This window comes from Athene cunicularia, assembly GCF_003259725.1.
Source record: "Athene cunicularia isolate RWA chromosome 4 unlocalized genomic scaffold, athCun1 chr4_part1, whole genome shotgun sequence".
NCBI lineage: Eukaryota > Metazoa > Chordata > Aves > Strigiformes > Strigidae > Athene > Athene cunicularia.
The window spans coordinates 1,041,380-1,068,870 of record NW_020799098.1 but is presented as its reverse complement, the minus strand read 5'-3'; the positions used below and the strand labels follow the sequence as shown (position 1 = coordinate 1,068,870).

At 46.8% G+C, this 27,491-nt stretch overlaps 1 protein-coding gene across 2 annotated transcripts in view; it reads left to right on the top strand.

Annotated features, from left to right (window-relative positions):
- Positions 1 to 27,491, top strand: part of SFXN5 (sideroflexin 5) — a 102,745-nt gene that overhangs the window by 27,127 nt on the left and 48,127 nt on the right. For both annotated transcript variants that reach the window (XM_026847268.1, XM_026847269.1), the window contains exons 4-9: positions 13,139 to 13,165; positions 14,491 to 14,545; positions 16,484 to 16,509; positions 20,713 to 20,766; positions 23,914 to 23,970; positions 24,825 to 24,890. In XM_026847268.1, the coding sequence (XP_026703069.1) occupies positions 14,527 to 14,545; positions 16,484 to 16,509; positions 20,713 to 20,766; positions 23,914 to 23,970; positions 24,825 to 24,890 (222 nt within the window). In that variant the 5' untranslated portion in view covers positions 13,139 to 13,165; positions 14,491 to 14,526. The remainder of the gene's footprint in view (positions 1 to 13,138; positions 13,166 to 14,490; positions 14,546 to 16,483; positions 16,510 to 20,712; positions 20,767 to 23,913; positions 23,971 to 24,824; positions 24,891 to 27,491) is intronic.

Genomic DNA, 27,491 nt, shown 5'->3' with positions numbered 1-27,491 from the left:
TTTTTTTTTTTTTTTTTTTTTTCCTCATTCAGAAATTCGTGGCTCTCATGAAGGATGGCAGGCAGTAGCTGAAAGCATAACAACAGCTCAGCACAATCTATATTGCTTGCTGAAATGGTTTTACCGCATGAAAAATGGAAAAATATAAGAGCCTAAAGCTATGTAACGTCAAGTATCTCCTCCACACTTATCTTCTTGACAGGGTTCTTGTAGAGCGAGTCTTTCTCTCCTGCATTTTCAAAGCAGCTTTTTCAAAATGAGCTGAAATGGAACAATTATGGACTATCTAAAGAAAAAAAAACCCAAACCTTTGCAAAGCCGTAATCATACTTTGCTCCAGTTCCCCATGACCATTTCTAAGCCTGTTTCCAGAATAAATGCTGCTTTGCTCCAGTTACTCTCCATGTGATGATTCATGGACAGTCACACTGCTAACACTTACATTTCATCCACTTTCAGGCCTCTCACACTCACCCAGTAGCTCTTGTACTTGCTCTTGAACTGGAGTGGTTTCACCGCTTGGGAAAACGACCATGAACTCAAGGTGGTAAAAACCTATTTCTTGGGTGTCATTAGCAAAAATGAAGAATTGATCTTTTAACCGTCGATAGCTGCTAGACTGCTGGTAGCTTTTTATTGAGGGAAATGATAGGGTTTTTTCCTACATTAGAAAAATGTTTTAAAAACATGATTTTTATCATGGATGTATCAATTATGTAGTCAGCAAAACAGAGGACTAATAGCTGCTTGGGGAGTATTTATTCAGGGTTATGTATTGAAGCAAGAAAACATGCTCTAGTCTCCACTTCTTCAGCTTAGCTTATTTACCCAGCTTTTTCCTTGAATATTTAAGAGCCAGACTTGTGTTTTATGAGATACAAAGTTGAGTGTTTCACGTTCGACTAATAAATCCCCACCAACCAAAAACCATTCCACGTAGTGGAAATAGCCCACACTGTAATTAAGCCCCATCTCTGACAGGCTCTTATGATTTCATAGTTTTTCTCTAAATAAAAAGGTATTCTTGGTAATGCAGCCGTTTGGGATGTGTTTCTGTTCTCTTGGTCGCTTGGGTTTAGGTGTTTTAACAGGATTGGAGAACATTCTTGGAGAACAATCTCCCTGATGCTGTTGGGGAGGTTCGGTCTCCTGGTGGGGGATTTGGGGTCGTTGCATGTCTCTGCGTCGGGTGATTGAACTTTATGGATCCAGAAGTGTTTGATAGAAGAAATGGCTCTTTCTTATGTTTAGAAATACAAAAATTTGCTGTGAGAATGTCAAGAGAACTAGTGAGTTTAGTAAACTTCCTATTGCTTGGTGACCACATCCCTAGATGGCCTTCATGTGGCTCCTTCTGCAGAGGGTAAGTGGATCTGAAGTGCTGGCGTGTCATCTGCTGGCGTGTATCCCCTTTCATCTCCCTGTCCTAGAGGAAGCTAGAAAATAGTAGGATCCTTAGAAGGGAGGGGAAAAAAAGGAAACGTGTAGGATTCATGTTGATGGGAGAAACTGGTTCAGTTGTCATTTATGCCCCATCTTTTCCAACTCTGTAGCTGCTGTTGTATTATTGCCCTTCTGTGAGGATTCCTTAGTCTCGAGCATACGTTCTTTGCACTTTGTGCTCCTCATTTCAGTGGTCTCTTCTACTTCAGCAAGCTTTTCAGCTCACGTTCCTTACAGACGGCTCCGTGGCAAGAGGGAGATGTGCTAAAAGGCCCACTGCTCCAAGCCGTTTTTAATGACGGTTTCTGCCGGCGGCTCCCGGGGTTGGCAGAATCCGGCCCCTTCGCACGAAGCTCCGGTGGCTGGTGCGATCTGCGAGTGGGTAGGTGAAAATGACACACACAAGTGCACCCGGAGCCAATTTGCAGCAGAAGGTATAGACTGTAACATATCCAATTCTAAACAGGGCAGGCAATTCCCCAAACTGCCTCCTGGAGGGAATCTCCGCTGGAGTAAAAAGGTTTCATTTGAGGGAATAGTTTCTCCTATAAAAACAAGGGCTGTAAAATATCAGCCTGATAAACAAGGATGAAGAGCCAGCTTGCTTCAAAGTGAAGGTTTTCTCTAGCTCAGGAGCCACGGTGCTGAGGTTTAGCCTCTGACCAAAAGGCTGTACCAACTGCAGGGCATAATGATGTGTGGCTTTTGTCCTTTATCCTCAGGCTTCTTCTCCTAATTTGTAGGATTGCATCTGTGTCCTCTGTGTGTGTGAGTCCCTTTCCCAACCTGTCCAACAGACCAGCACAGATTGGAGGAACAGATTGATGCTGGCATGTCAGCAGTGGTAAAAGTTAAGAGAAGCAGCACTCGGCGGCTATCAGATACAGAGCGATTTCCATCACTCCCGGTTTACGACACAGCTGCTTTTTCCTGTGTGATTTTTGTGCTCAGTGCTGCAGAAATGTGCACGGCAGAAAAGGCTGATGAGCATCGGATGCGGACAGCAGTGTTCGAGCACCGGAGATCTGCCTTGGAAGGACTGCAGTAAGGTCTCAGTGCCGGGGAGATTTTGTTATGAACTTCAGGCTGCTCTTTCAGCTTTTTTTCCCCCCACAAATGCCTTGTATTTTTATTTTCTTAGCTAGAATTCCCTGCAGTATTTCCGTGCTTGAGCTACACTGCTGACATGCCCAGCAAAACGTGCCCTTTCCCTTGTGCACTGAATTATTTTTGTCTTTGAAATGGGGGTAGAACTCACTGCTAAGCATTCAGCTTAATACCACTGCCTAAGATCACTGCTCCTCAGCCTAATACTGCTCCAAATACTGGCTGCTAGCTAGGATCAGAGCCCTGGTTTGCCCCATTTGTAGATTCATACCACTCCATCCAAAAAACTTAGTATCTAAGCAAGTAGAATACAGTCTAAAAAATACAGCAAGGAAGGTTCAGTGTCCTCCTCTACCTCCCCACTGTCCCTTCGGTCCTGGTCTCAGGCTGGCACCCCAGCTTCTCCCTGTGGTCCTGCCAGCAGAGAGAGGTAAAGAGCCACAGAATAGCAGAAGTGTCTGAGGGTGATTCGTGTGCATTGAACGAGGACTCTCAAGAGTGAGTGATGCTTTTTCCATGCGAGTTTTTTATTTTTTAACGCCAGCAATAGAGCCAATAAGAGGTTTAAAAACTTCTCTAATTAACTAAATGCAACCCTGGTACATGGGCAGCCGTTAGTCTTATAGAGGTGACTCTGTCCGTAAACGTGCACCCACAATAAGGATGGTACCTATTAAATTTATCATTCCCTGAACTTTCTATGTGAACTGGTACAAATTTGTTCTGTGCCCAGAATATTGCAAGGGGAAGTGTGATGCCATGGCAGCATGAGCTGATCTAAGTCAGCACTGCCATGTCTCTGCCTCTTTTCCTCCCGGCCATGTGTTCCCACCTCCTTGCTGGCTTGCCCTGGCACAGCTGGTTCAGAGAGCTGATCTTAATAAAAACTAAAGCTCCCTTCCCCCATTCCCAAAATGCTTCTTTTTTTTTTTTTTTGACTTGAGCAACTCTGTATATTTTCTGTCTGCTCTGTGTTGTCTGTACAAACGTAGGGGATGGGGTGCAGGCCTGGGATGGGGGGGGCTGTGGTACCGTAAATATCTACCAACTTGAGCTGCTGAAGATAAATCTGGGATGGAGGTAGGAAATTAATCCAGGTTTCATAAGACCAAGACTAAACATCTTGAGCTGTGGATCTTTTGCTGACTCTGAGACACCAGGTGTTTAGATTTTTGATCCATCCAGATCATCCTCTTTGTCTGCTGTGGGATTGTAGGCTAATCGAGGCTGGAGGAGACCTCAGGAGGTCACCTAGCTCAACACAGGTCCCTAGATTTACTGTTGGAAATCTGTCTGTTCATTCGACTGCATGTTTACTTACACGTGCATGTTAATATGCATGAATATCTGTTTGTTAGAAAACAAGATAGCAGCGAGACAGCTCTATTACCCGATTTTGTACCCTTAGAAACCTCACCCTGCGAGCTTCACCCCTTCAACATGAAGGGGGTGGTTGGAGGGGAAAAAAAAAAATAAATTAAAAATAAACTCAAGCTGAATGATCTGTAGTGAGAGGAAAAATGCAGCTTTTTGAAATTGTCCCTTGGAGACAGACATTTGCTATTCTCCAGCCAGCCCCTTCCTGCGAGCGTTGGCGGAGCATGAACTGTGGTGTGTCAGTTGTGACTTCTCACTCTTCAGCCTTTCCAAATGCAGTTTTGGCAACTTGCTGTTTTGAAACTGTTTCATTTCTTCCCCATTAGTATCAGTGAAGTGAAAAGAGGCTCACCAGCTTAATGGGCATATATTTATTACTGTGTTCTTCCTTCAATCATGTTAGCAGCGGGAAGAGCCGCTCATGCTGTCCCAGACACAGCAGAGAACAATGAATCTATCAGAGTCTAAACAGCATCCCTTTTGGAGAATAATAGCTTTTCTTAACAGTGTTGATGAAGAGCGAAGAGGTCCATTTGCAGTAAACTGTACTTTTTTTTTTTTTTTTTTTTCCTCCTCTGGTCTCTTGGAGGATACAATAAAAACTAGATATATGGCTGGTCCTGCTGCTTCCTTTTCTTTGCAAGAAAGTGGCTGGTTTGCTGGTCCAAGGGCTGAGCTTGGACCTTCTCTCTTCTGCAATCTGAATAGTCTCTGTGGCACTAAGATGGGGTGAGCATTTTAGGCATCGTTTCCAGACTGTCAGAGGACAAAAGGCACCTTAGGGAGGTGGACAGAAGTGGTGTAGGTTAGTACACCTTAAAGAAGCCATTGCTAAACGCTACTGTTGATGCTCCTACTCGGTTACAAACTGGCTTTACTTCATCTCACCCTGTGAGGATTAAGAGAATTTATCTAAAGTCATGTCTAGATTACAAATCAGATTATATTTGCAAACTCCATATGGCTAAAATAAACTGAAACATATCTGATCATGAGCAATCTAGTTGGATTAGCGAGCCTGGTTTCCAAAAACTGTACTTTAAATTGTGTAATGGCATCTAAGTCCTTCTGCAACCCCGGTGCAAGTCATGGTTTTCAGTGAGTGCTTCTTATTCTGCTTAAGTCTTCCCAGTAGAATGCTGTGAGGATTAATTAGTTAATGTTTATTGAGTGCTGAGAAGCTGCAAAGTGTTATTTAAGTGCTATCTTTTTTTATCAGTCGGGACTTGATTCTGGTTCCACCTACACTTGGGTTTGTATCTGTGTAAATCTGTGGATTGCACTGGGGTTGCTCATGGTTTCCAGTCCGGTTCCCGACGCCGAGGCGCTTGCCTTGCCGTGCTCTGGTGCAGGCAGGTATCTCAGCCGATGCTCTTCCATGTGTGGATTTGTTCAAAGGCTTTATGGTCCTGCAGACGGGCAGCAGGTCGTGGCCCTGTGACTCAGCCATGTTTAGGATGGGGAAGGAGTTTTCCATCAGCGTCCAAGAAGAGCAGTGTCTTCTGGTGCCTCTTCTGGTGACATTTCCATGCCAGATGTAGGGCAGAACATGTATATAGATACCCTCTGTGATTTATCCCACACGTTGGATCATTTGAGTGTTGGATTATTTATCTCCTTAGAGCTAAAATCTTTTTAATGTAAAGATTATTAGGAGCAGGGTTGCAAAAGGTCCATTGGTGAGATTTCCTACTGAGGAGCAAGTGTAGGCAGTGGTTTATTTTACCTTGTTTTGTCATGGAATCATAGAATGGTTTGGGGGTGGAAGGGACGTTAAAGATCACCCAGTCCCACCCCCCTGCCCCGGGCAGGGCCACCTTCCACCAGCCCAGGTTGCCCAAAGCCCCGTCCAACCTGGCCTTGAACCCTTCCAGGGAGGGGGCAGCCACAGCTTCTCTGGGCAGCCTGTGCCAGGGCCTCAGCCCCCTCACAGGGAACAATTTCTGCCTTAGATCTGATCTAAATCTCCCTCTGTCAGTTTAACCCCGTTCCCCCTCGTCCTATCCCTCTCCCAATGACGAGTCCCTCCCCCCTTTCCTGCAGCCCCTTTCAGCCCTGGGGGGCCGCTCTAAGGTCTCCCCGGATCCTTATCTCCTCCAGCTGAACCCCCCAACTCTCCCAGCCTGTCCTCACAGGGGGGGCTCCAGCCCCCCCAGCATCTCTGTGGCCTCCTCTGGCCCCGCTCCAGCAGGTCCGTGTCCTTCTGCTGTTGGTGCCCCAGAGCTGGACCCAGCCCTGCAGGGGGGTCTCCCAGAGCGGAGCAGAGGGGGAGAATCCCCCCCTCGCCCTGTGCCCACCCTGCTCAGGGTGCAGCCCAGCACACCGTTGGCTTTCTGGGCTGTGAGTGCATGTTGCTGGCTCACAGTCAGTTTTCCCTCCACCAACATCCCCAAGTCCTTCTCCTTGGGCCTGCTCTCAATCCACTCCTTGCCCAGTCTAGATTTGTGCCTGGGATTGCCTGACCCATGGGCAGGACCTTGCACTTGGCCTCGTTGAACTCCATGAGGTTTGCACATCCCACCTCTCCAGCCTGTCTAGTCCTGTCTGGATGGATCCCTTCCCTCCAGCTCATCGACCACACCACACAGCTTAGTGGTGTTGGCAAACGTGTGGAGGGTGCCCTTGATCCCACTGTCCATGTCTCCAACAAAGATGTTAAACAGCACCTGCCCCAACACCAGCCCCTGAGAAACAGCACTCGTCACTGCTCTCCACTTGGACATCAAGCCGTTGACCACAACTCTTTGAGTGTGACCATCCAGCCAATTCCTGATCCACTGAGTGGTCCATCCGTCAAACCCGTGTCTCTGCAATTTAGAGACAAAGATGCTGTGTGGGACAGTGTCAGATGCTTTGCATTTTTCCATGTTTATTAGTAAAGCCAGATGTCAGGTTCTATATATATTAGGCACATCAGCCAGGTTTACAGACATTCAGGTGACATTAAATGTGGAACCAAAAGGTCTGGGATTCCAGTGTTGGCAGTCTGTAAATCTTGCTAAAAGCAGTCAGCCCTAACTGAATCCTTTGGCTGGAGCTTGTGATGTGCATTTGTCTCTATGTTAAATATCACTCTTCAAGAAGTGGGATTTTGGGACTGAAGCTGGAGAGAAGTGGGAGAAAGCCATGCAAAGCATGAGTGATCGCACTCCTGGGGGAGAAAGGACGGGTGGAGAGCGAAGCAGAACGCGTGGTAGCTCTGTCGGGTTGCACCAACCTGCCTTGAGTGTGGCACTGGTGTTTAGTTGTAGTGAAATACTAAAAATAGATACTTATTTGTTTTCTTGTTACCTGCTGAGAGGTTCTGGGGGTGCTACCTGGGGTGGCCTGACCCCTATAAATGCCTTTATTAACTGGGAAGGTGGTAGGGAAAAATGCGGTGCTGTGGGAGACTGCAGTGCAGTGGGCACTTGGGAGATCTTCATCCTTCACCGTATAAACTTAAAAACCAACAAAATCTCTCAGAAGCATAGTGAAATAACAGTGAAATAATGTCAAGGGAACCTGCTGTCTAGGATGGGCCTCCTCTTTCAGTGAGTGGGGCTTCGGCGGTGAGGCCATGGATAGATGTTCTTCTCCAGCTGCACTTGCTGCAGGTTTTACCTTCTTGCCAAAAGGTTTCAAATGGAAATGTCCCACAGTGCTGCTGGCGAATGTGAGTTTTCCAGTATGTTTAACCTTATAGTGAAGATAAATATGAGCTCATCCTGCTGATGGGATTGTGGTGGAGCTGCTGCTGAGTGCTTCTGGTTCATGCTCTAGGGAAGGGGCAGATCGACTCAGCTAGATCTGTGGAAGATCTGTTTGGAAAATTTGTAGTGCTTAGGTCTGGGATTCCTAAATGTTCTAACACAAAATCTTAAACTTTCATCAAATTCCCGTTGGAATCCAAAGAAACTGTATCTTTGCAATCCGTGTTGAAGTTGGTATGAGCTGCAGGTGCTTGACACTTTGGGATGTTTCTACATCTTGAGCCAAACCCACTTTGAGCCAGAACTAATCATGTAGGTCCCATCTTAAAGTCAACGGAGAGAGGCAAGCACTTCTTGAGTGTAGGTTACAGAATCCCAGAACCATCTGGGTTGGAAAAGCCCTCGCAGCTCCTCCATCCCCACCATGACCCTCCCCCTGACCGTTCCCAACTCCCCCAGACCCCTCAGCGCTGGCTCAGCCCGACTCTGCAACCCCTCCAGGGATCCCGGGGACTCCCCCCTGCCCTGGGCAGCCCATTCCAACGCCCAACAGCCCCTTCTGCACAGAAATCCTTCCTCAGAGCCAGCCTGACCCTGCCCTGGGCAGCTTGAGGCCATTCCCTCGGGGCCTGGCGCTGGCTCCTTGGCTCCAGAGACTCATCCCCCCTCTCTGCCCCCTCCTGGCAGGGAGTTGCCGAGGGCCAGGAGGTCTCCCCTCAGCCTCCTCTGCTCCAGACTGAACCCCCCCAGTTCCCTCAGGTTATGCAGCCTGTACTGGTCATCTCGTCGGGATGAGTTGAGCTGCTGACATAAAGGAAATCCAGAGACTTTGCTGGAGGAGGTATTTATTACCTCATAGACGTTTGTTAGAGGGGATGAATCCCGCCTCCAGTGTTGTACTCTGGCCATTTGACTACCAGTTAAGGGATCTAGTATGAAGTTAAAACTTGTTCAGAGTCATCACTATCACCGGACACTAATGCGATGCCAGGTCCTTGTTGCTGGTCTGAAGGGTTTCTCAATGAATTTTCCAAGCACAGAAAGTTTTATGCCTTTTAAACCAGGTTTTCTTTTTTTCCTCTGGTTTTGTATCATTTAAACAATCGGGGTGATCAGAAAGCTCATCTGGCTTTGGAGGCTGTCCTTCCAAATGGCCACGCGTATGAAAGCAGCTTGCTCTTCTTCTTCAGAACAAGCTTTGCTGCATCACACGTTCCCTTCCCGACACCCAATATTTGGAATTCAGTGTGGAATAGATAATCTAAGCTTTGCTTTAATAAACCTTGCAACTCCCAGAGTGTGAAACTACTGGCAATTTCCGATGGGGTGCAAACTCCAGGTCGTTACCTTATTAAAATTTTGTTGGTGCAGGTGGGGTTTTGTGAAAGGGTGAGAACCTCCCTGATGGAGCGAGAAGGGGATGAGCAGATTTCAAGATGGGGCTCTGTCTCTCCTTGAGTGGGCAGATGAAATAAATAAACAGAAAATACTAATTATTCTGAGGACTTTCTCTTCAACCTTGTCTTTACTTGGGGTACTTTGTCAACTGTTGGGAGTGATGTTGGTGCAAAGTCTAACACAGGTGGGCCACTTAGTCTTCGCAGAACTTAAACTGTTGTGTTTTTTCTTACACGTCAGGCTCATCTACCACGTGACTCCTCGTTAGCTCTTTGAAAATGAGCTAATGCCCTGTCCTTACTCATGTTTAGTGTGTGGTTAATCAGTAAGAGCTTTTCTCTGTAGAGTTATTCCTGACATGGCATATCCAGAGCACGCACCCGTGAATTTAAGATCATTACCATGTCTGCTACAGTGTTGTGCAAGGAACCCGGGTCCTGTTGGTGCCTACAGTTGAGGGAGGGAAGTGTTAGAGCATCTATTACAGATTCCTGACATCAAATCTGCCTTTGTGCCTCCACTGACCGTAGGGAGGTGGCTGCTGGAAACGCAAGGGAGTAGGTGGTGTGAATCCATCGGTGCTCTCCTGACTGTAGACGCTCAAGGCCAACTTTGGTGATGTAGTAGGTGGTCTGGATACAGGCAACTGCACTGGTGTAGGGTGGAGCTGGCCACTTCTTTTAGCAGCATTGGAGCCTGCTGGAAACACGGGTGAACAGTTTGTAGACCTGTTTTTTCTAATCTAGGTGGAACTTTGTGCAGAAGGGAAAAAAAAAATAAAAATCCCATCTCTGAGTCCAGGATGATGAAATCTTACTGCATTTAATAGGAGGGAAGTTAATATTTTAAGAATAACTGGTACTCTTTGTACTGCTTTTATAGTGGCAGGTGTTAGCTAATAGATTTGGGCTGGGTACATTCTTTTAATAAATACTTTTTTGGAAAACTATCTCTAAGCTGCGATTCTGCTGCTAAATAAGGAATGCTAATGAATGTCCTGTCAACCAAAGATGGTCTCTGTTCCCCAAGAGTTATTCCAATCTCTATCTCCTTTCTGTAGCTTTGGTTCTCCTTCGGTTGTGGCAGTCTTTGATACCCTTCCTTAAATGTCATAAGCACTTGAAGTTTCTGTATAACTGAGTTCAGTTCCTGAGTTCGGGGTTTTAAACCTATCTGCTGTAGGCGGTGAGCCAAGTGGTGAGTATCTCTTTTTTAAAAAGTTGTAAAAAAAAGCAGAATCTGGAGGTGATTCCTCTGCAACCACGAAGGAAATATCCGTGGTGCAGAGCCTGGTCTGGCCTGGTGGAAGGCTGCACCGGCCCCAGGCTGGAGAAACGTGGCCATCACTGCCTGCTTAGGTTGCTGGGTGGATAGTGAAACATGTTAACAGCATTCCAGCGCTCCTGCCCCTGTGTCCTCTGGGCTTCTTTGGTGTAAACCCATGTATGAGCAGGTTTTGTTCTTGCACCCAGATTTGAATGGCGAAACCCCTGTGTTGCTTTGAGCCAGTAATATCCAGCAAAGCTGGTGCGAAGGAAAATCATCTGTTACAGGAGACCCACCCAGTATAGGCTGACTATATTTAGAGACCGTGGACCTAAATCTAACATAAATTGAGCACGAATCTGGAGTCATTTCACGTGCTTCAGTGAAGACGCTTTGGATTCACGCTAGTGAAAATGAGATCGAAATCTGGCTGCTTCTCGAAGATGGCCGGAGAGAGCGTGAATGAAATCCCCAGCAAAAATAGAGACTTGCTCTCAGAAACGAGCCCCCCAGCTGGCAAGACTCGTCAGAGTACTGGAGCTATTGAAAAATGCTGCAGACAGAAAATGAATTAGAGGATAAAAAAGTGAAAATGAGCTGGCAGAATCTTTAGGTGACTCATCAGGTGCATCTTGTAAAGTCTCTTTCTGAGAAGTAATGAAATCGCATGTTCTAACAATATTTGCACTGCAGCAGGAAAATGCATAAATATTGGGATCAATTAATGAAATTAGATAATTTGACCAAAAAAGCCATAGTGCTGGCTCAGAAACCATCCCTCTTCCTTTTTGCTAGTCTTGGTGCTTGCAGTTGGAGAGGAAAATCCTTTGGTTTCGTTTGACTTCTAAGATACACGAGACCTGGGCAGCCCCAGGGTTACTGGGACGCTTTGAGTAGCCACCTACGGCTCGAGGGCTTCCACTTTCACCCCACGGAAGTCCTCAAGCCGGTGGGCAGGCAGGTGCAGAAAAGCCCTGGTGGCTCTCTGGGCAGGCAGCCTCCCACCCGTTGGGATTTTAGGATTGGTGAGGGGTAGACGCATCTTGTCTCCGCCAACCACAAGCATCGTCTCTTCGTGTCCCTCAACCTCTGTTTTTTGACTGTAAAATGGGGAATAATGATTTTCCTTAAAAAGAGAAGTTTTCCTCAGGGAAGAGCCTTAGGGATACGTGCCTCAGCCTGTGACATTTAGATACTCCAGTAACTCATCGCACGCAGTGGAGTTCATCACGGAGCTTCAATTCTGGAGTGAGAGCTGAATTTGGAGTGAAATACCGGGGTTGCTGGTACGAGCGGGTCAATTCACGCTATTTATAATCGAGTGATTACCTCATTTCAACAGTATTTTAACGGATTTATATTTGGGGAAGGCACTAAACCTCAGGTGAGGAAGAATGGCAGAATGAGGCTTTATTTATACCATGATACTGATAAAATTTAAGCGTGAGAGCCTGTGTTGTAAAATACGTGCACGGCGCTTGGGTAGGTATTTGGGTGGGGAATCGTGAGCTCTCCAAGCAAAAAGAGCTATCTCCGTCTTCAGATTTATCAACAGCAAGAGCAGAACTCATCAGGTTAGCCTCCCCTTGGTTTGGCAGGGGTACAACTGTTGTTGGAATAATTTGTCTGGTTTCTGGCGTCCTCGATTCAAGAGGATGTTGACAAATTGGAAAGATGTAAAAGAGCCACGAGGGTGGTTAAAAGATTGGCAAACACGCCTTGCCAATGAAACAGCCAGTCTCCTGGCTCGGATGAATTTTGTAATTTTTTTTTTCTTTAAATGAAGGTTAAAGGGTGGCTTTAGCAGCTGCAAGTACCTGTGTGAAGAACAAAAATAGAGCGCGCTGGAGGCTGTCAGACAGAGGTGTAACACAAGCCGGTGCCTGGAAGTTGAAGCCAGACTTGAGCTGAGCAGAACAATTCTTAATAGTAAAAGCGATCGCTCTGTTGTGGGATTTTACAGGAGTCCCAGTTTTTCATCCTTCTCTAGAATTATATACATCAAAATGGGGATTTTTATTTTCTTTTTTTTTTTTTAATTAAGATTATAATTTGCATTTAGATATAATTCATCAGGGAAAGCCCTCTGCCTTAACTAAGCAGGGGCAAACTATGGGTTTATGTATATGCCAGAGCATCTCTTGGTGGTGTGCACCTACTCGTTAGTTCTACCTGCACCTCACGCGGGATGTTTCTTCCTCAGTGCTCGTAGATCTCTGCTGACTGAGCCTGACTTGAGGTGTTTTGCTGCTGCTGAATTACAGTCAGTAAATAACAGTAGGCGCTCGTGAGAGTTTTAAATGAGATTTTTTTTCCTCTTCATGAACATTTTTCGGTGCGTTTCCCTTGTGAAGAAATAAAAAGTAGTGGTGGTTTATTCCGAATCCAGGTTTTATATAAAGAGATACTTCTTGTATTTCACTGCAGGGCTTGCTCCACCTTTGTTCCCCAGCAAGGCTCAATTTCTGCAGGAAGCTCATCCAAGGAGAGGCTGTGCTAAATTTACCTTGAGCTCTACGTGCGGCAGAGTTGCCGAGATAATTCTCGATTTGTAAAGCTTATAGCAGAGCGTGAAGTCTGGCTGTTGTTATTCTTGCTTACCATTCAATATCAGAAAGAATATTTTCCCTGCCTTGCTGGTCTTACTGGCCACACAGATTTGAAGGAGCTCGGTGTGTGTAAAGGATCTTTAAATACATCCTGGAAGGATGCAGAGAGTGAGTCTGGTTTAAAGCAGTCCCTCGTCTTCGTTTACTACAGGAGCTAAAAGATGAATGTTTGGGGTTTGGTATAAAACTACACTGCTCGTTGTTTTTTTTTTTTTTTTAATGCAATGTTCTCTTTTATTTTTCTAGCTGTGGGGAGCTCAAAAAATAAAGCAGGTAATACGATTTTTTATATATTTCATTATTATTTTCAAATATTGCTGCTTTTTTCCTTTTTGCTAAGCGATGCTGTCCTCTTCTCCATTATTGACTCTGCCAGTTGCTGTTTTGTCTTGCCACAGAAATGTAAATGCAGAGAACACTGTTGCCACCAAAGAGTCTGATTTTTTTTTCTTTTTTTTTTTTTGTATTTATATATTTTGATGTCTTCATTTTCTCCTTCCTGTCTAGTCAAGAGATTTCATGTCTCCAGTCTTTTGAAAATAGTTTGACAGTTCTTTGGTAAGGCTTGTAACTGTGTCGTACCTTCCTCCCCTGCAGTCCTTGGATTGCCTGGGGACTGATTTTTCATCCCCAGCCAGTTAATGCCCGTGCAACCTCCTGGGCTAATTGTAAAATTTGGTAAAAACGGGCCAAGTGAGCTTCGTTGTCTGTTTGTCAGTAGAACAGATTTAGGATTTCCGTGGAGGTTGAACTGTCCACAGCCGCCAGCGTTGGCTGAGAAGCTGCGGATAAAAGTAAAGGTTGAATTATCTGGCAAGTCCAAATCCCATGACGTGCGAGGGGATTTTATTGGGGTCACCCTTAGGGTGACAGCTGGAGCGGACCATACCTGCGTGGTTTTTCCCCAACTCAGCCAGATCCTGAAGCAGCATTTCAGGTTTCCGCTGACGTGCCGTGCGGGCTCGTGCAGACAGAGCTGCAGATGGGGAAGATGTTCCTCAGTCTCAGTCTGTCCGCCGTGGCTAAGCCACACAAGTTCTTACGGGGTTCTCCTGCGACTCGTTTGCTTGACAAGCAGAATAAAGTGATTTACACCCTTGTTCCCTCCCGAGCAGACAGTCCTGCCCTCCCTCTCCCTCTGCCACAGCGAGGGCTTTTCCTTTCTTTCTTAGGGCAGAGTTTCAGGACATTAAGCTGCACCTCACGGAGATGCTGAAAAGAGGCAGGGACAGAATTTTGCTTTTCCTTTTCCCCTCCTAAATCTGCATTTCACCCCCTGGGGTTAAGATACAGCAGTGGGTGGCCTTTGGGGACATTATAGTCTCAAGAAAGAGCCGCTTTCTGTATTTCAGGTTAAGTTATTTACTTCTAAATTATTAATGTGTGCTAAATTATTTAAGGAGAGGGGAAGGCAGCGTTAGGAGGAGGTTTTGTGGAGGCGGCCGAGCAATAACTGCCTTTGGTTGGAGCTGCAAAAGCCAGGAGGGTGCCGAGGCACGTGAAGCCCCCCGGGACAGTTGAAGGTGCTGTTTGTAGAGGCTGCTCCTCACCAACTGTTGCTCTGCCTTCACCGTGTCTGTCTGCTGACTCTTTTGCAGGCCATCATCCACCCTGACACAAATGAGACCATCTTCATGCCTTTCCGGATGTCAGGTATGGTATGTCCCAATCGGGTAATCATTCCTTTTACTGGGAATTGGTGCAAAATGTTGTTGTTGTTTGGGTTGGTTGGTTTTTTTTCCTGGTTTTGAGTTGCATCTTGTAAACATTCAGACCCAAATCAGAAAGGAATTCAAATGCCTAAATCCTTTTGCTATCAAGAATTGGGGTCCTCAATGACTGTGTGAGATCTAGCGCTTAATATTTTCCTTTCCTTCAGATATTTTAAGACTCAAGCTAATGTCTTTTCCGGCATTTTTGAGGTATCCATCACTAAAACAGACATTTTAATATTGTAGTTAACGTGAAGCTTGAGGCCCAACGAGCATCTTAGGGTTTTACTCCCCAGGAGAGAGTGGGATGACACCTATTTGTCCGTGTGTGGTGGTACCTGATAGCCATGGCATTGGGAGCCCAGGAAAGATTGGCTTGTCCGTGGCTCAGCTGGGCTGCTGAATGATTAACTCACGGCCTCCTCCTTCCCACTTCGGGGTGTCCCTCTGCCGTGGACAGGTCCACAGCTACCTCTGCTGTGAGTTGAATAGCAGCTCTCTAGAGGGTGCAAATGCAGCCTGGTCCTTTCCCAAAGGACCTATTTAAATAAATAGAACCTTTTCCATATTTTTGGAGGGAACATCTTCACCTGAATACTGAGCACAGGGGAAAAATAACAGGGTTGGTGCGGTTTGTTTTCCAGTTCTTTTGAGAAAGATAACGTTTTGTGTGGAGAGGATAAAAGCCAGGACCCACTCTTTTGCTGCCTTGTTCTGGTTTTTTTTTTTTTTTTTAAATATTCCTTCCCCTCCCTTCCCCTCAGGTCTCTGCCCTTTCCAACTGTAAATTGGATCCATGAGGCTTAATTCAGTAATATTGGTAAAATTCTCTGAGACCTTCTAGTGGAAGTCATAGAGATGAATTATAATTAGCACAAAAATTGGCAGACTTAGCAGGGGAAAAATGTGAAGCATTTGATTTTTGTGGCACTCAACAAGATTTGGGGTAAAGCCTTATCTCTAATATAGAGAGCTTTAACTTATACCTATGATTAAAATAGTCCCCCTCTCCTCCGTGATGCAAATATACTTTCTTCAGCTTATACCCCGTTCCTTTTTCTACTGACCTAGAAATAAATGAGCTCTCCTGGTATAAAATCACTAGTGGAGAGGTTGATAAAGGAGATGGTAAAAGAGGGTGGTTCCACCTGTGGTGGCACAGTCCTGCTCCTTAACTGGCTCTGCAGCTTGTTAGATGGCTCCGTGAGCATCTTCAGCACGCTGTCCTGGTGGGACCAGGCTCAACAAGAGGGGAAGTGGCACGGAAAGCTGGAGAGTTTTCCTCTGGGTTAGTGAGGGTAGGTTGTGGGAGGGTCTGATGAGCAACCAGAGCTGGCACGAGGGAGGGAACAGATTGCGTGAGTGAGCCAGGGAAGGGGGGCAGGATCTCCCCCTTGCCGTGGCAGCAAGCCACCAGGTCAGCTCAGAGAGCAGCATCCAGCTCCTCCTGGTCCAGACTAAGCAGCTCCTGGTCTGAGCTGTCATCCCTTTGCTTCTGCCAATGTGAGTTTTTGCTGGTGCCTGGCCATGCTCAACAGCACGGTGCCCTCTGAAGGGCTGATCCCCTGCACTGGCTCAGACTGGGTTTACCAGAGTAAGCTTTGGGGTCTAGGTGTTACAACTTTCAGGGAAACTCTTAGACCACAACCCAAGAAAAGCAAATAGAGGATGGGGAGGACGTTGGGCAGAAATCAGGAGGCTGCTCTAGTCGATGCTTGGTGCATCAGGTGTAGGTGTCCCCGCTGGGGGAAGTGAGCGCAGCCCATCATGCCAGGTTGTGGCTTCTACCCTAAACTGGTCAATGTCTTAATGTGATTTTTTTTTTTTCCCCATTCCAAAACCGCATATTAAAACTCATGCATCTTTTTTTTTTTAATAGGTTACATTCCCTTTGGAACACCCATCGTAAGTATTTTAACATCTCCCCCACCCGCTTTGTTTGCAAGTACCAAGAAATGCATTTTTTAGCACTCGCAGACAATTCTCCCAATTCCACCTTACCTTTCACAGCACGTTCGCACAGGGCTCCCACCTTTCCCATCACAGGTTAGCAAGGGCTTCGTCACGGAAAACCTGCCCTTTGGACCCAGCTTGTTGTGCTCGAGGTTATTGATCTATTTAACATCATTCGCCCAGCCCCCTGCAATGGCTTCAACTTTATCTTTCCCTTCTGGAAAGGGAAGACCAAGATGAGCTCATTGCCTGCAAAATGCAACTTCTGCAACTCTCGGATTTCATCTTTGGACACTTTTTTTTTTTTTTTCATTTGCATGTTTTACAAGTCGCTTCCTGAACGTGACAAGCTGCAGCACGGCAAGGCCGGTGTCGTGCGCTCTCGTTTTGATTAATTAAAACAGCGAGTGCTTTCCGGGGGGTTATCGCTAAGGGCGTTTTTAGTTTGTACTTGTTATTGTGAAATTTGTAAGCATTTGGGTGCTCTTGATAGCGAAAGCCAGATAATTCTGCCTGTCTTCCTAATGCCGAAATCTCAGCCTCTCTTCAAGGAACAGGAACGGTTAATTAACCCCATTTTATAAATGGGGAAATTGAGGCACACAGTTTTGCCCCAAATCACCCAGAGTTGGTGCTGGAAGGTCCTCCCAGCTGCCAGCTCTTGGCTCAGCTTAGTAGATCACACGTGTTAAAATGGCTGAAGGAGCAAATTCTGCTAAATTTACTCCTCCTAAACCCAGTGGACTGTGGCACAGTACTTGTTTAAAGGTAATGATCCTTCCCCAAACGGCGGTAGCGGGATTGCTGTCACCTAAAAGCAGAAATCGTTCGGGCTGTTACTATTTGTTGTCATGTGTAAGGGTTTGGTGGTAACTTTGTATGGGGCATTTTAAAAGAAAAGGTTAAACAAAAATGAGTTAACGATCAAATTGACAATGAAATCGGCCCAAATCCAGAGCTGTCAGAGGAGCCGAGAGCTGTCAGATGAGCCCAATTTCACTAGCTGTAAAGGATAAACTGGAACCTCTTGTCATTTAAAAAAAAAAAAAAAGAAGAAGAAAAAAAACCCCAAGCGTTTCAAATGTTAAAATTAAAATGTAACATTTATGCCAATCGATCTGTGAAATTTAGTGACAAAATTGGCAGCCTGCTCTAGCATAAAAACAGTTTGAGTCTTGCATTTCACATAGGGGGATGGGATTTCCTCAAGAGAGACTTAATGTGCCTGCGGTGGGCTCTGCCTGAGCGAGCGTGGCTCTCCTCGCCCGCAGAGCCGTGCCGGCGTGCCCTTGCGCCCGGTGCTCGGGGGTCACTGCAGCCCCCTGCAGAGACACCGGCGGAGACGTGATCAGGTTATTGATGAACACGTTTTACTGCCTGTCGGTCAATACACGACGCTGCCTACATACAGGTTGTAATTTACACACACACACACACACACCCCCTATAGCTAATGCAAAATAATTCAGTATGGTTTAGCTCATTGTGAAAGAGATTAAGGTCTTGCTGAAAATAATAATTTCTTTTCTGGCCGAAGCAGCTACTCCCTTGACACAACCAAATCCTGCGGCTGTTTATTCTTTCCCAGAGTCACAATCATTTGCTTTTTTTAGCCTCTGTCCTTTCTGTGCGCAGGTTTACGGTTCGACCCCAGAATCAGGTGCAGCGGGGACAGGACGGGGTGTGTGTAAGTGCAGGGAGATTTTACCCACCTGAATTTCAACCCCGGAGGGAGCAAATCCAGCCGCTCGCATTATCTCCCTTTGCTGCAGAGGAGAGATGTGCAGGGCAGCTGGTGGGCTGTAGCCTTTTACCCTGGGGCTGTGTTTCATCCCGGCTCCAAGGAGGAAGATTTATCTGCTTTTAAGAAGTTCAGCTCAAATGGGCAGTGAGGATGGAGCAGAAGCTGTGCTGCTGTTCCCAGCTGCCACCCACAGCTTTAAGCACCATATTTTCCCCAGCTGTTTAAAAATGGGGGGAGGTCTTGCTGAGGTTTCAAAGCACGTAGAGATAGACCCGGGTCTTGAGATGGGCTTGGGGGGTAACTCTCGCTGATGCACGAGGCAGGACTTGGGGCTCGCAAGAGGAGAACTCGTAACGCGAACATGCCACGAGGCTGCTCCAAGCCGACAGCTGTCCGAGCGGCACCTTTAGCCCTGGCTTCGGGGCCATGAAGGGCCAGTTCGCACCTGATAAGCAATTAAATTCTGTAGCTGGTACTTTTCTAGTGTTTAGAAGCTTTTTTTATTTTGTTTTCCTTCTTAGTTATTTTTTCCCCTGACAGTAATTAAAAGTGAAGCTGTACATTTCTTGACAGACTCTTGCACATATGGAGAGTTTGCATTTAAACGTGCCTCTTTCAGTCATACAGATTTTGGGTGCTCTTTTTTATTTATTTATTTTCCTCTTTTATTTTTCTCGGCGCTCAGCTTCAGCTGACAATGTAAGTAGCTGCCTGCAGTCTTCCCTCTCCTCCGGAGCCTCATTAGCCCGCTGGCTTCAGGCGCGTAAGTCAGTCCTGGGGTGAGGAGGTTCATCGCCTGTTGAATTCGTTTGGCTAAGACCAGCAACGGAGTAATTAATGACAAGATCCACATATTGAATGGAAGCAGTAAATTAGTGTAACTTGCACAGGTTGGCGCTCGGCCAGCGTTCAAAGTAGCTGTAACTTCACGAAGGGCTGTAGGAGGAAAAGCTGGAGGAGGAGGAGGAGAAAGGAAAGAAGATGTAAATGAAATCAGGCCTCCCAACCCTATTACCCTTTTGTTTGTTGTTATTTCTCTCTTATGTCCTTAAGCATAGAAGTTGCCTCCTCTTCAACTGATGCTCCTGCAGATGTGCAGAGATGGCTTTAGCTTATCCCTCCTTGCAGCGGGCTCGCTGTGCAACAGGGAAGTTTTCTTTCTTCTCAGCTTCTTAGGAATAAACTTAAAGAAAATGATGCAGAAGATGGTCAGAGTGTGGGAATGAACTCACAGCTTTCTTGCCCAGGTGCCTCAGAAGTGTTCCAGTTCGCATGAGTGTCCTGAACATAAATGTATTTGGGATTAGAAGGAGTTGTTCAGTCTTTATACTCTTAACAAAGATGTGGGATTTTGCAACAGGAAGACCTTGTCTTCTTCCAAAACTATCAGACATTTAAGGCACAGGAGGGGAGAAAATGACAGTGATGCTAGGAAGTATCTCACCAGTTTCTTGCCCAAGAACTCATCTTCCTGTCCACATCTGTTGGGTTTATTGCTGGGAGTCCCATTGCTTTGCATCCCTTTCCTCTGCTTCAACTTCTTATGCTTTCAGAGGAAAGATTGCTGTGAAACAAGGCGGAAGGGATTCTGGCAGTGCTGCGGTGGGTGTAAGAGATGGGGTCTTTAAAGAATTGCAGAGGGTGTGCTTGGAGGTGTATTGAACCCTGTCCCAAGGGTGCTCTCAGCACTCTACAGGCAGCACCCACGTCTGTGGCCTTGGGTGCCACGATGGGTGACCTTGCAAAGCCTGTGGCATCTCATGTTCATGCAGGAGCAGGCAGCACCTGGCCAGAGGCGCAGGGACAGGCAGCCGTAAGCCGCTGGGAGCCGGCGATCGCCAGCCTGAGCTCATAGCCCAAGCAGGAGTTTTCGCAGCTCGGAGTATGACACATCAACAATCCTCTTGAAACAAAATTCAGGCTCCCAAACAGGAGCACATGTGCTTCCAGGTGGCACTCCTGTCTTCAGATGTTCAAATCGGATTTCTTTCTTGTGCTTGAAACAGCGAACGTGCCAAAGGAAAATAAGAAAAGCCCCCTTCACTGCCAATAGTAACAACTTTGAACTCTTGCATTCATGCAATGTTTGTGTTATTCTCCAGATATACCTGGATTAAAGAACTGATTATATTTTAATGAGCTAACCTTTCAACATATCTGCTGCCAGACTCTTTGCATGGTGTGTCGCAAGCAATAATTAAAGACGTGAAGCTTTCACGGGCAGCTATGCTACTCCAGAAAATGGAGAGACAATAGGCAGGGAAGTTCAGTAACTATAATGAAATAAAGCTATAAATTAAGATAATTTATTCAGAGAATTAGAAATACGCTTGCTGTTTGCATGCCTAGAAGAGCACCGAGAGCAAACCAACAATGCATTTGCTAATGAGAAACTTTTTTTTCTCCTGCAGGTCGTTGGTCTTCTCTTGCCCAACCAGACGCTGGCATCCACCGTGTTTTGGCAGGTAACGCTCATCCTCCATCATGCACCAGATGGGGGGAGAATGGGATGGAAAGGGGAAAGCAGCAGTTGACTTGTGTCTAGAGGACAAACTGATGCACGTGGCTTTTCTGCACCGTCAATGCTTTAGTTAACGGGGACATGGTGTGGCTGGATATAAGCAGGGAAAGGTGTTGTAGGTCTGGAATGAGCTGTAAGCAAAATATTAGTTCCGTTTTCCAGCACCCAGCTATTTATGCTGTTATAGGGGAGATGCAAAATATCCCAGGATGTCAAAATCAGCTTTTTGGACCCGTTTTGGACAGCTGTAAATGATTGCACAGTGTGTGCTTCCATGAAAATGCAGGCCCTTAAGCACTTAAGCTCACACATCTGCTGTTTTGAAGACACCTTGTCAAGTAGTTGGGATCTTCCTTGGTGAATTCCCGTTGGAAGTGCAGTGTGTGCTCAAGGCTGGGGGCAGCGGGAGCCCCTCTGCCCAGGAATAGCTGTGCATTGCAAAGCCAAGGACCTCTGCGTTCAGTGTGCTATAGGGGCTTTGGGGAAAAAAAGGTCTGTATGTAGGGAGCTGCTGGTGTTATTTCCCGTAAAAATTCTGGGAATTAAGAGAAAGGGGAAGAAACGTGCGTGTGAATGAGTTTTATCCATAGTAAACACCCCACTTGAGTATAATTTAAGCACGAACAGAAATGCAAGCCCAAGTTACTTTCAGACTTATTTTTAGTTGCGAATGTCTTTTTATTGTCTACAGAGTAAGTGATGAGAGAGAATTATGCGATTAAGAAATATCAAAGCAGAATGGGATCTGCCTGGTATGTTAGAAAGACTGCAGAACCGAGAATGTGTTGGTACGTGCTAGTACCTTGTGGTTTGGGGTATTTAGTTATAAGTTGGGCCATGTGGCTTTTCCTGCTGGGAGTGGGAGAGTGGCTGGAGACTTCTAGGTTCATTCATATTTTTGAAGGCAACTTGCCTCACCTTTTTTTTTTGTTTGTTTGTTTTTAATGGAAAGAGTTGGCTTTTGGAGAAATTACTCTTGCGCGCGTGAGGAGCGAGCCAGCCCCGAGAGCTGGTGTGGGCTCAGTGCCCTGTAAATGGCTTATGTGAAGAGCTCTTATTCCCACCATCATGGTGTAGCTGGGAGAAACTTTTGGCTTTAAAAGGGTGGAATAATTCTTTTAAAACTAGACAAATGTGGAACCAAAACAAGACCGCTCGAGGAGGAAGTTGTAGCAGGCAAGTCTGGCAGTTGTAGCCTGAGCTACTGCTGCTTGACGAGTGGTTCTCAAACTCTTCTCTCCACCATGATGGGCCCGTGGGTCACCCCTTTCTGAAAAATGCAAGTAGGAGAAGTAGCAGCCTAGAGAGGCACCACTCAGAAAGCCCATGAGGGTGTCAGGTGGCCACCTGGGAAGACAATGGAGTCAAGAAACAGGTAGAGGGGTTGTCTTCAATCTAGAGACGGATTAAACTCTAGATTAAGGGCAATATCTGAGCAGTTTGTCTACATCTCTCTGAAAAAGAGAGTCATCTGAGCAAATAGCATAGGATTTAGGGATGGCGTGTGTTATTGCATTAACAAACTCTGGGTTCTGTAGGAGCAGGATTGTACGGTGAAGCAGTTGTCTTTGACTCAGGTTAGCCCTAGCCCAGTCCTGTGGACCTGCTCATGTAGATATGAGCTGTGGGGGTTACAAAACCCCCCACAGCTGGAAAACTGAAGCAAATTTCCAGCGCATATTGGCAAGAGGACTTTGTAATTATTACTATTATTTAAATAAAACAATAAGGTAAGGTTTGCTAGGTCCAGAGTTCCAGGCTAGAGAGCTGGTTGGCAGGAAAAATGTGTTTGTGGGCCATGGACTCGGCAGTGACCGATTCCCATGTTTTAGTGCCTCCTTTCACTCTGTCTCTCCTCACCCCTACTTTATCCCTCACACTTCTTAGTTCTGGCCACAGCTGGAAGAAGTCAGAGTTGACCCAGTGCTGAGGGATCTGGTGGAGTTGGGAAGGGTCAGGGTGAGGTTCATGGTTGGACTGGAGGGGCTTCAAGGGCTTTTCCAACCGAGAGGGTTCTGGGATTCTGAGTTTGGTTCTGACATGCTCTGACCTGGGAGTGTGATGTTTTGGGGACAGAAACTATTATTTTCTTTGCAACACCAGCAGCTGCTGTGAATAAAACCCTTTAGAAACATGGTACTACTCATCCCCAGTTGCTGCTTTGGTGGCAGATCCTAGTCCAAAAATTTGTGGACAGAAATAGCAGTTTAGTGGCATCTGTATCCCTACGATGGTAGCTCTGCACATCACAGAACCCCAGAATCACTCAGGTTGGAAAAGCCCCCGGGATCACCGAGTCCAACCCTCAGCCCGACTCTGCAAAGTTCTCCCCGACCCCACATCCCCCACAGCTCATCCCAACGGCCCTGAAACCCCCCCAGGGATGGGGACTCTCCCCTCCCTGGGCAACCTGTTCCACTCTCGGACCACTCTTGCTGGGAAACATTTTCTCCTCCTGCCCAGCCTGACCCTCCCCTGGGGCAGTTTCCAGCCGTTCCCCTTGTCCTGTCCCTGATCCCCTGGGAGCAGAGCCCAGCCCCAGCCTCTGCAATGTCCTGTCAGGAGCTGCAGAGAGGGATGAGGGCTCCCCTCAGCCTCCTCCTCCTCACACTGAACACTCCCAGCTCCTTCAGTCGCTCCTCAGCTGTTCCTCATCTCCTGTTCCTCATCCCAAACCTCCTATGACCCCCTGTTCTAGAACCATGGAGCTAAAAAAAGGACTGATAAACTGGCTGCTGGGCTTAGTGCAACGTCTTAGCCGTATGGATTTGGTACCGGCAAAAATAAAGACTGATAGCACTGAGGCGTTGTGTGGAGGTGGACCGGGCCAGGAGAAGTTGCACATGAAGTAGATGGGGAAGCAGAGCTGCCTGCTGGGCACTAGGTGCCTCAAGATTTCTGTCCCTCCCTTCGAAGGGATTTAGCTTGGACGTAGGGTGTGCACGAGCCTTTGAAGAGAGGTGGCAAGTTGCGAGCCGGTCCAAAGGGAGATGGGGTTTCCTGCAGCGCTCTCATGTTTACAGATTTTTTGTTGTTGTTGTTATTTTTGTAAAGTTATATTTATGCCTGTCTCTTCTTGTTTCTTCTTCAGTGGTTGAATCAGAGCCACAATGCCTGCGTCAACTATGCAAACCGCAACGCGACAAAGGTGAGGAGACCCAACATATGCGGCGCATGCAGCGCGTTGGGTCTGTTTTGACACAGAAACATAAGTCTTGTCTCTTTGCTGTTAATAGAAACTCTGGAGTTGACACTGTGATGAATTTATAGATTGGCCATTCTCCTGTGTAGACTTCCATTTTAAACCTCAACTGTAAATGGCATGAGGATCTCAAAATGACTCGAGGCACATAAGTAGCGCTCGGTGCCTTGAGTTGAACCAGTATCTAGTTCAAACTGGTATGAAATGGTTTCATTTGATGTGTAAATGAGCACAAAGCAAAATGGTATCTGGATTTTTGGATAGGAGAAGGTGGCTCCGTGATCACGCCGCCGTCTCCCCGGGGTTTTATATGCGCTACCGGCAGTGGTGCTGGGAAGCGGTGGGGCTGTCCCTGCTCTCTTCCATGTCTTCATTCATCCCATGGCAGGATGTGGGAAGCTCAGGATGAGGAGCTGAGCTGGAAACCATCCAGCTCATTGAGATAACATTTCAAAGACAAATATTTAAAGTGGAGAGTTTGGGGTTCATCACTAGTGTGTAAGAATGCTAATTTTGTACTATTTGCTGAATTTCATTCACATACTTCTTTTAAGCTGCTATTACTATAATTTTTTGATGCCAATTAATTTTCCATTCCCTTTAACCTTGCTCGTGAGGCTACAATTTTCCTTGCTTTTGCCGCTGCTAGATGACAGACCATGTGTCACAGAACAATATGACAAAATTAAACCTGTCTCTGGTTTAAAACAAATAAGACGAAAACAAACAAAAAAGCTTGGTTGCGTTTTAATAACCAGAAGTTTGTTTATTGAAAATATGTTTTGTTTTTCTTTCCAAAGCCTTCTCCGACATCCAAGTTCATCCAGGGCTACTTGGGAGCTGTCATAAGTGCTGTCTCAATAGCAGTGGGTAACGCTTTATATCTATATATTTCACTACTAACTGCTCCCTTGCAGTACTACTGCAGTGCTTTTGAGATGTTTGTTTGAATTGCCAAGCATGTTTTTCTTTTAATTGACAGAATTCAGTCTGCATAACCAGAAAACATTTTAACCGTGAGGTGTTTCTGTCCATGCATGCCCAAACTTTTCAACAGAAGGAGACTTCTACCGCTGCACCATGCACTGCCTGAGTCTCTGGTGAACTCAAATTATCCACACGTGCATTAGCTGGTGGTGAATTTTCCTAGTTCGAGTTAAAAGAGTGACTTTGAGGCTGCAGAGTGATAGCGTGAGAGCTGAGGCTTTTGGAGATCTTCTCCTGGTGGCTCAGCACCTTAAACTGGAAGAACCACAGTGCTCGAAATGACCGTGGACGGTGTTCAAGCTGGAAACGGTGTTCGAGTCGTGTCTGAAGTAATCTGTAAGGGAGGAGATTTTAACACTGCTAAAGTCATGCTCTCGTGGTGCAGTCATCAGGCTTTTAACGCGTAGGTTCCCAGAAGCACAAGTTGACACCTTTAGCAGGGTCAGCTAATTCCCAAGGAGGCAGGTACATTTTTCAGGAACAACTTAGGGAAGTTTTTTCTTACGTTGGGTTTTCAAATAAACCTCTGAAACGTACGGTTGTAGCTTTTCTGATGGAACATTAAAGATCCCACAGCAGTTGGTATTTTTTTCCTCTGGCCAAGAGTTCTTTCCTTTTGCCCAGCCACAGACACCCTTTTCCAGGCATTTTTTTCTGCAGACAGCCTGTGCCATGGGAGGAGGTTGGCACTCAGCCTGCTCACCACACCATTTGTACTCAGGTTCCTTAATTGACCTCTGGGAAGAAGCTCCGTGGGCTTGTTTCGATTTCTTTGCAAGGTAAAATATTTGTCTAGAGTGGGCTATGGATCGTTAAGAGAACTATAGAGGCAGGAGCCCCTGGCTGGGAACTGGCAGTGAGTGGTTTGGCACGTCGTGTCCACAGTGGACAGCAGAAAGTCTTCCCAAAACCAATCTCTGTGTTCTGCAGCTGCCAGGTGGCTTTTCAAAGGGCGTAGAGGTGGTGAAGTGCCTGACGGTTTTGAGTGAAAACTGTTTTATTGGATATGCTTTTGCTTGATAGTTTTCCGTGTTGCTGGCTTGGCTTGCTCACCGGTTGCCGTACTGATTGTCACCTGTGTCATCCCTTCACTGCAGAATTAACCCAGACTGTGCACACAGACCGGCCTTGCGCTGGTGCGAGCTCCCACGCTTCATAACCCCGTGAGGATGTGTCCACGCCAGCTCCACGCTTCTGCGGCTGAACTACAGCCTGAGTCCCCACCTCACCAACCTCAACGCGGAGCTTAGCAGCTGTCTTCTGTCCACGGTTTCCTGGTGTAGCATGGGAGAGCTTGACTATCCTCCTCGACCCTTAGTTCAGAATTTTTTCCACCTTGTGAATTAGTAATGCAAAGCTCACGCTGCTGCTGCTCACAGCCTGCCCTCCAGCCCCCCGGGCGGCTGCAGCAGAGGGATGACGACTGGTTCCATGCTGTTGGCATTAATGCTCCTCTCCATTTTGGCAACAGGGGCAGATACAGGGCAGGAGACACAGAGAAGTGATGTTGCCAGAGTTTTGTCACCCCGAGAAGCTGACAGGCTTTGGTAAGGAAACCACTTGGGCGGCGAGCGGAGGTGTCCATCTTTGGACAGCTGATGCAGGTCTTTAAAATCTCTGGTTCCTTCTAGGCTGACTGCAAAGGAGTTGAAGCAAAGAGATAGGTTCAGAGCGCAGAGTGACCAGTAGTGGTGCTGTGAGAAAGGCTTGTTCTCTGAATCAGTGTGAATGGCTACACCAGGACTTGTAGATGAAAGAAATCACAGCAAACCAGCAGTGGCTTGCTCTTACTGCAGTGTGGCTGTCACTGCTGGTGGCTCCTCAGGCTGCTCTTTGTCCCGTGGTGGTGTGTCCCTCCGCTGAGTTGTACCATTTATTCCCTAATGGTGAAGGAGCTGGTGGTCTGTACAGAGCAACGAGCTTTGAATAAATGCAGAAATTGAAATGATGCTTGGATTTACCCGTCCATGTAACTTGTAGGTGCATCTCCAGCTGGAGCCCCAGTGCCTGGTTATCTTGCACACCTTGGCTGTCCATCCTGGAGAGCTTTAAAAGGACCATGAGGAAAGGCAGTGCCACAATATTCTGTTCTTAAAGCATTGGGAACAGAGTAAAATCCTGTTGGCAGCCAGCCACGAGTGGTGTCCCCAGGGCTCGGTTTTGGGGCCACTCCTGTTTTAACATCTTTGTTGATGGTCTAGATGAGGAGATCAAGTGCACCCTCAGTCAGTTTGCAGAGGACACCCAGTTGGGTGGGAGTGTTGATCTGCTCAAGGGCAGGGAGGCTGCAGAGAGACCTGGCCAGGCTGGAGCCATGGGCTGAGCCCAACTGGGGGAGTTTCACTGAGGGCAAATGCCGGGGGCTGCCCTTGGGCCACAACAACCCCCAGGGGGGCTACAGGCCTGGGGAGGAGTGGCTGGAGAGCTGCCGGTCAGAGAGGGACTGGGGGGGTGAGAATGAGCCAGAGTGTGCCCAGGGG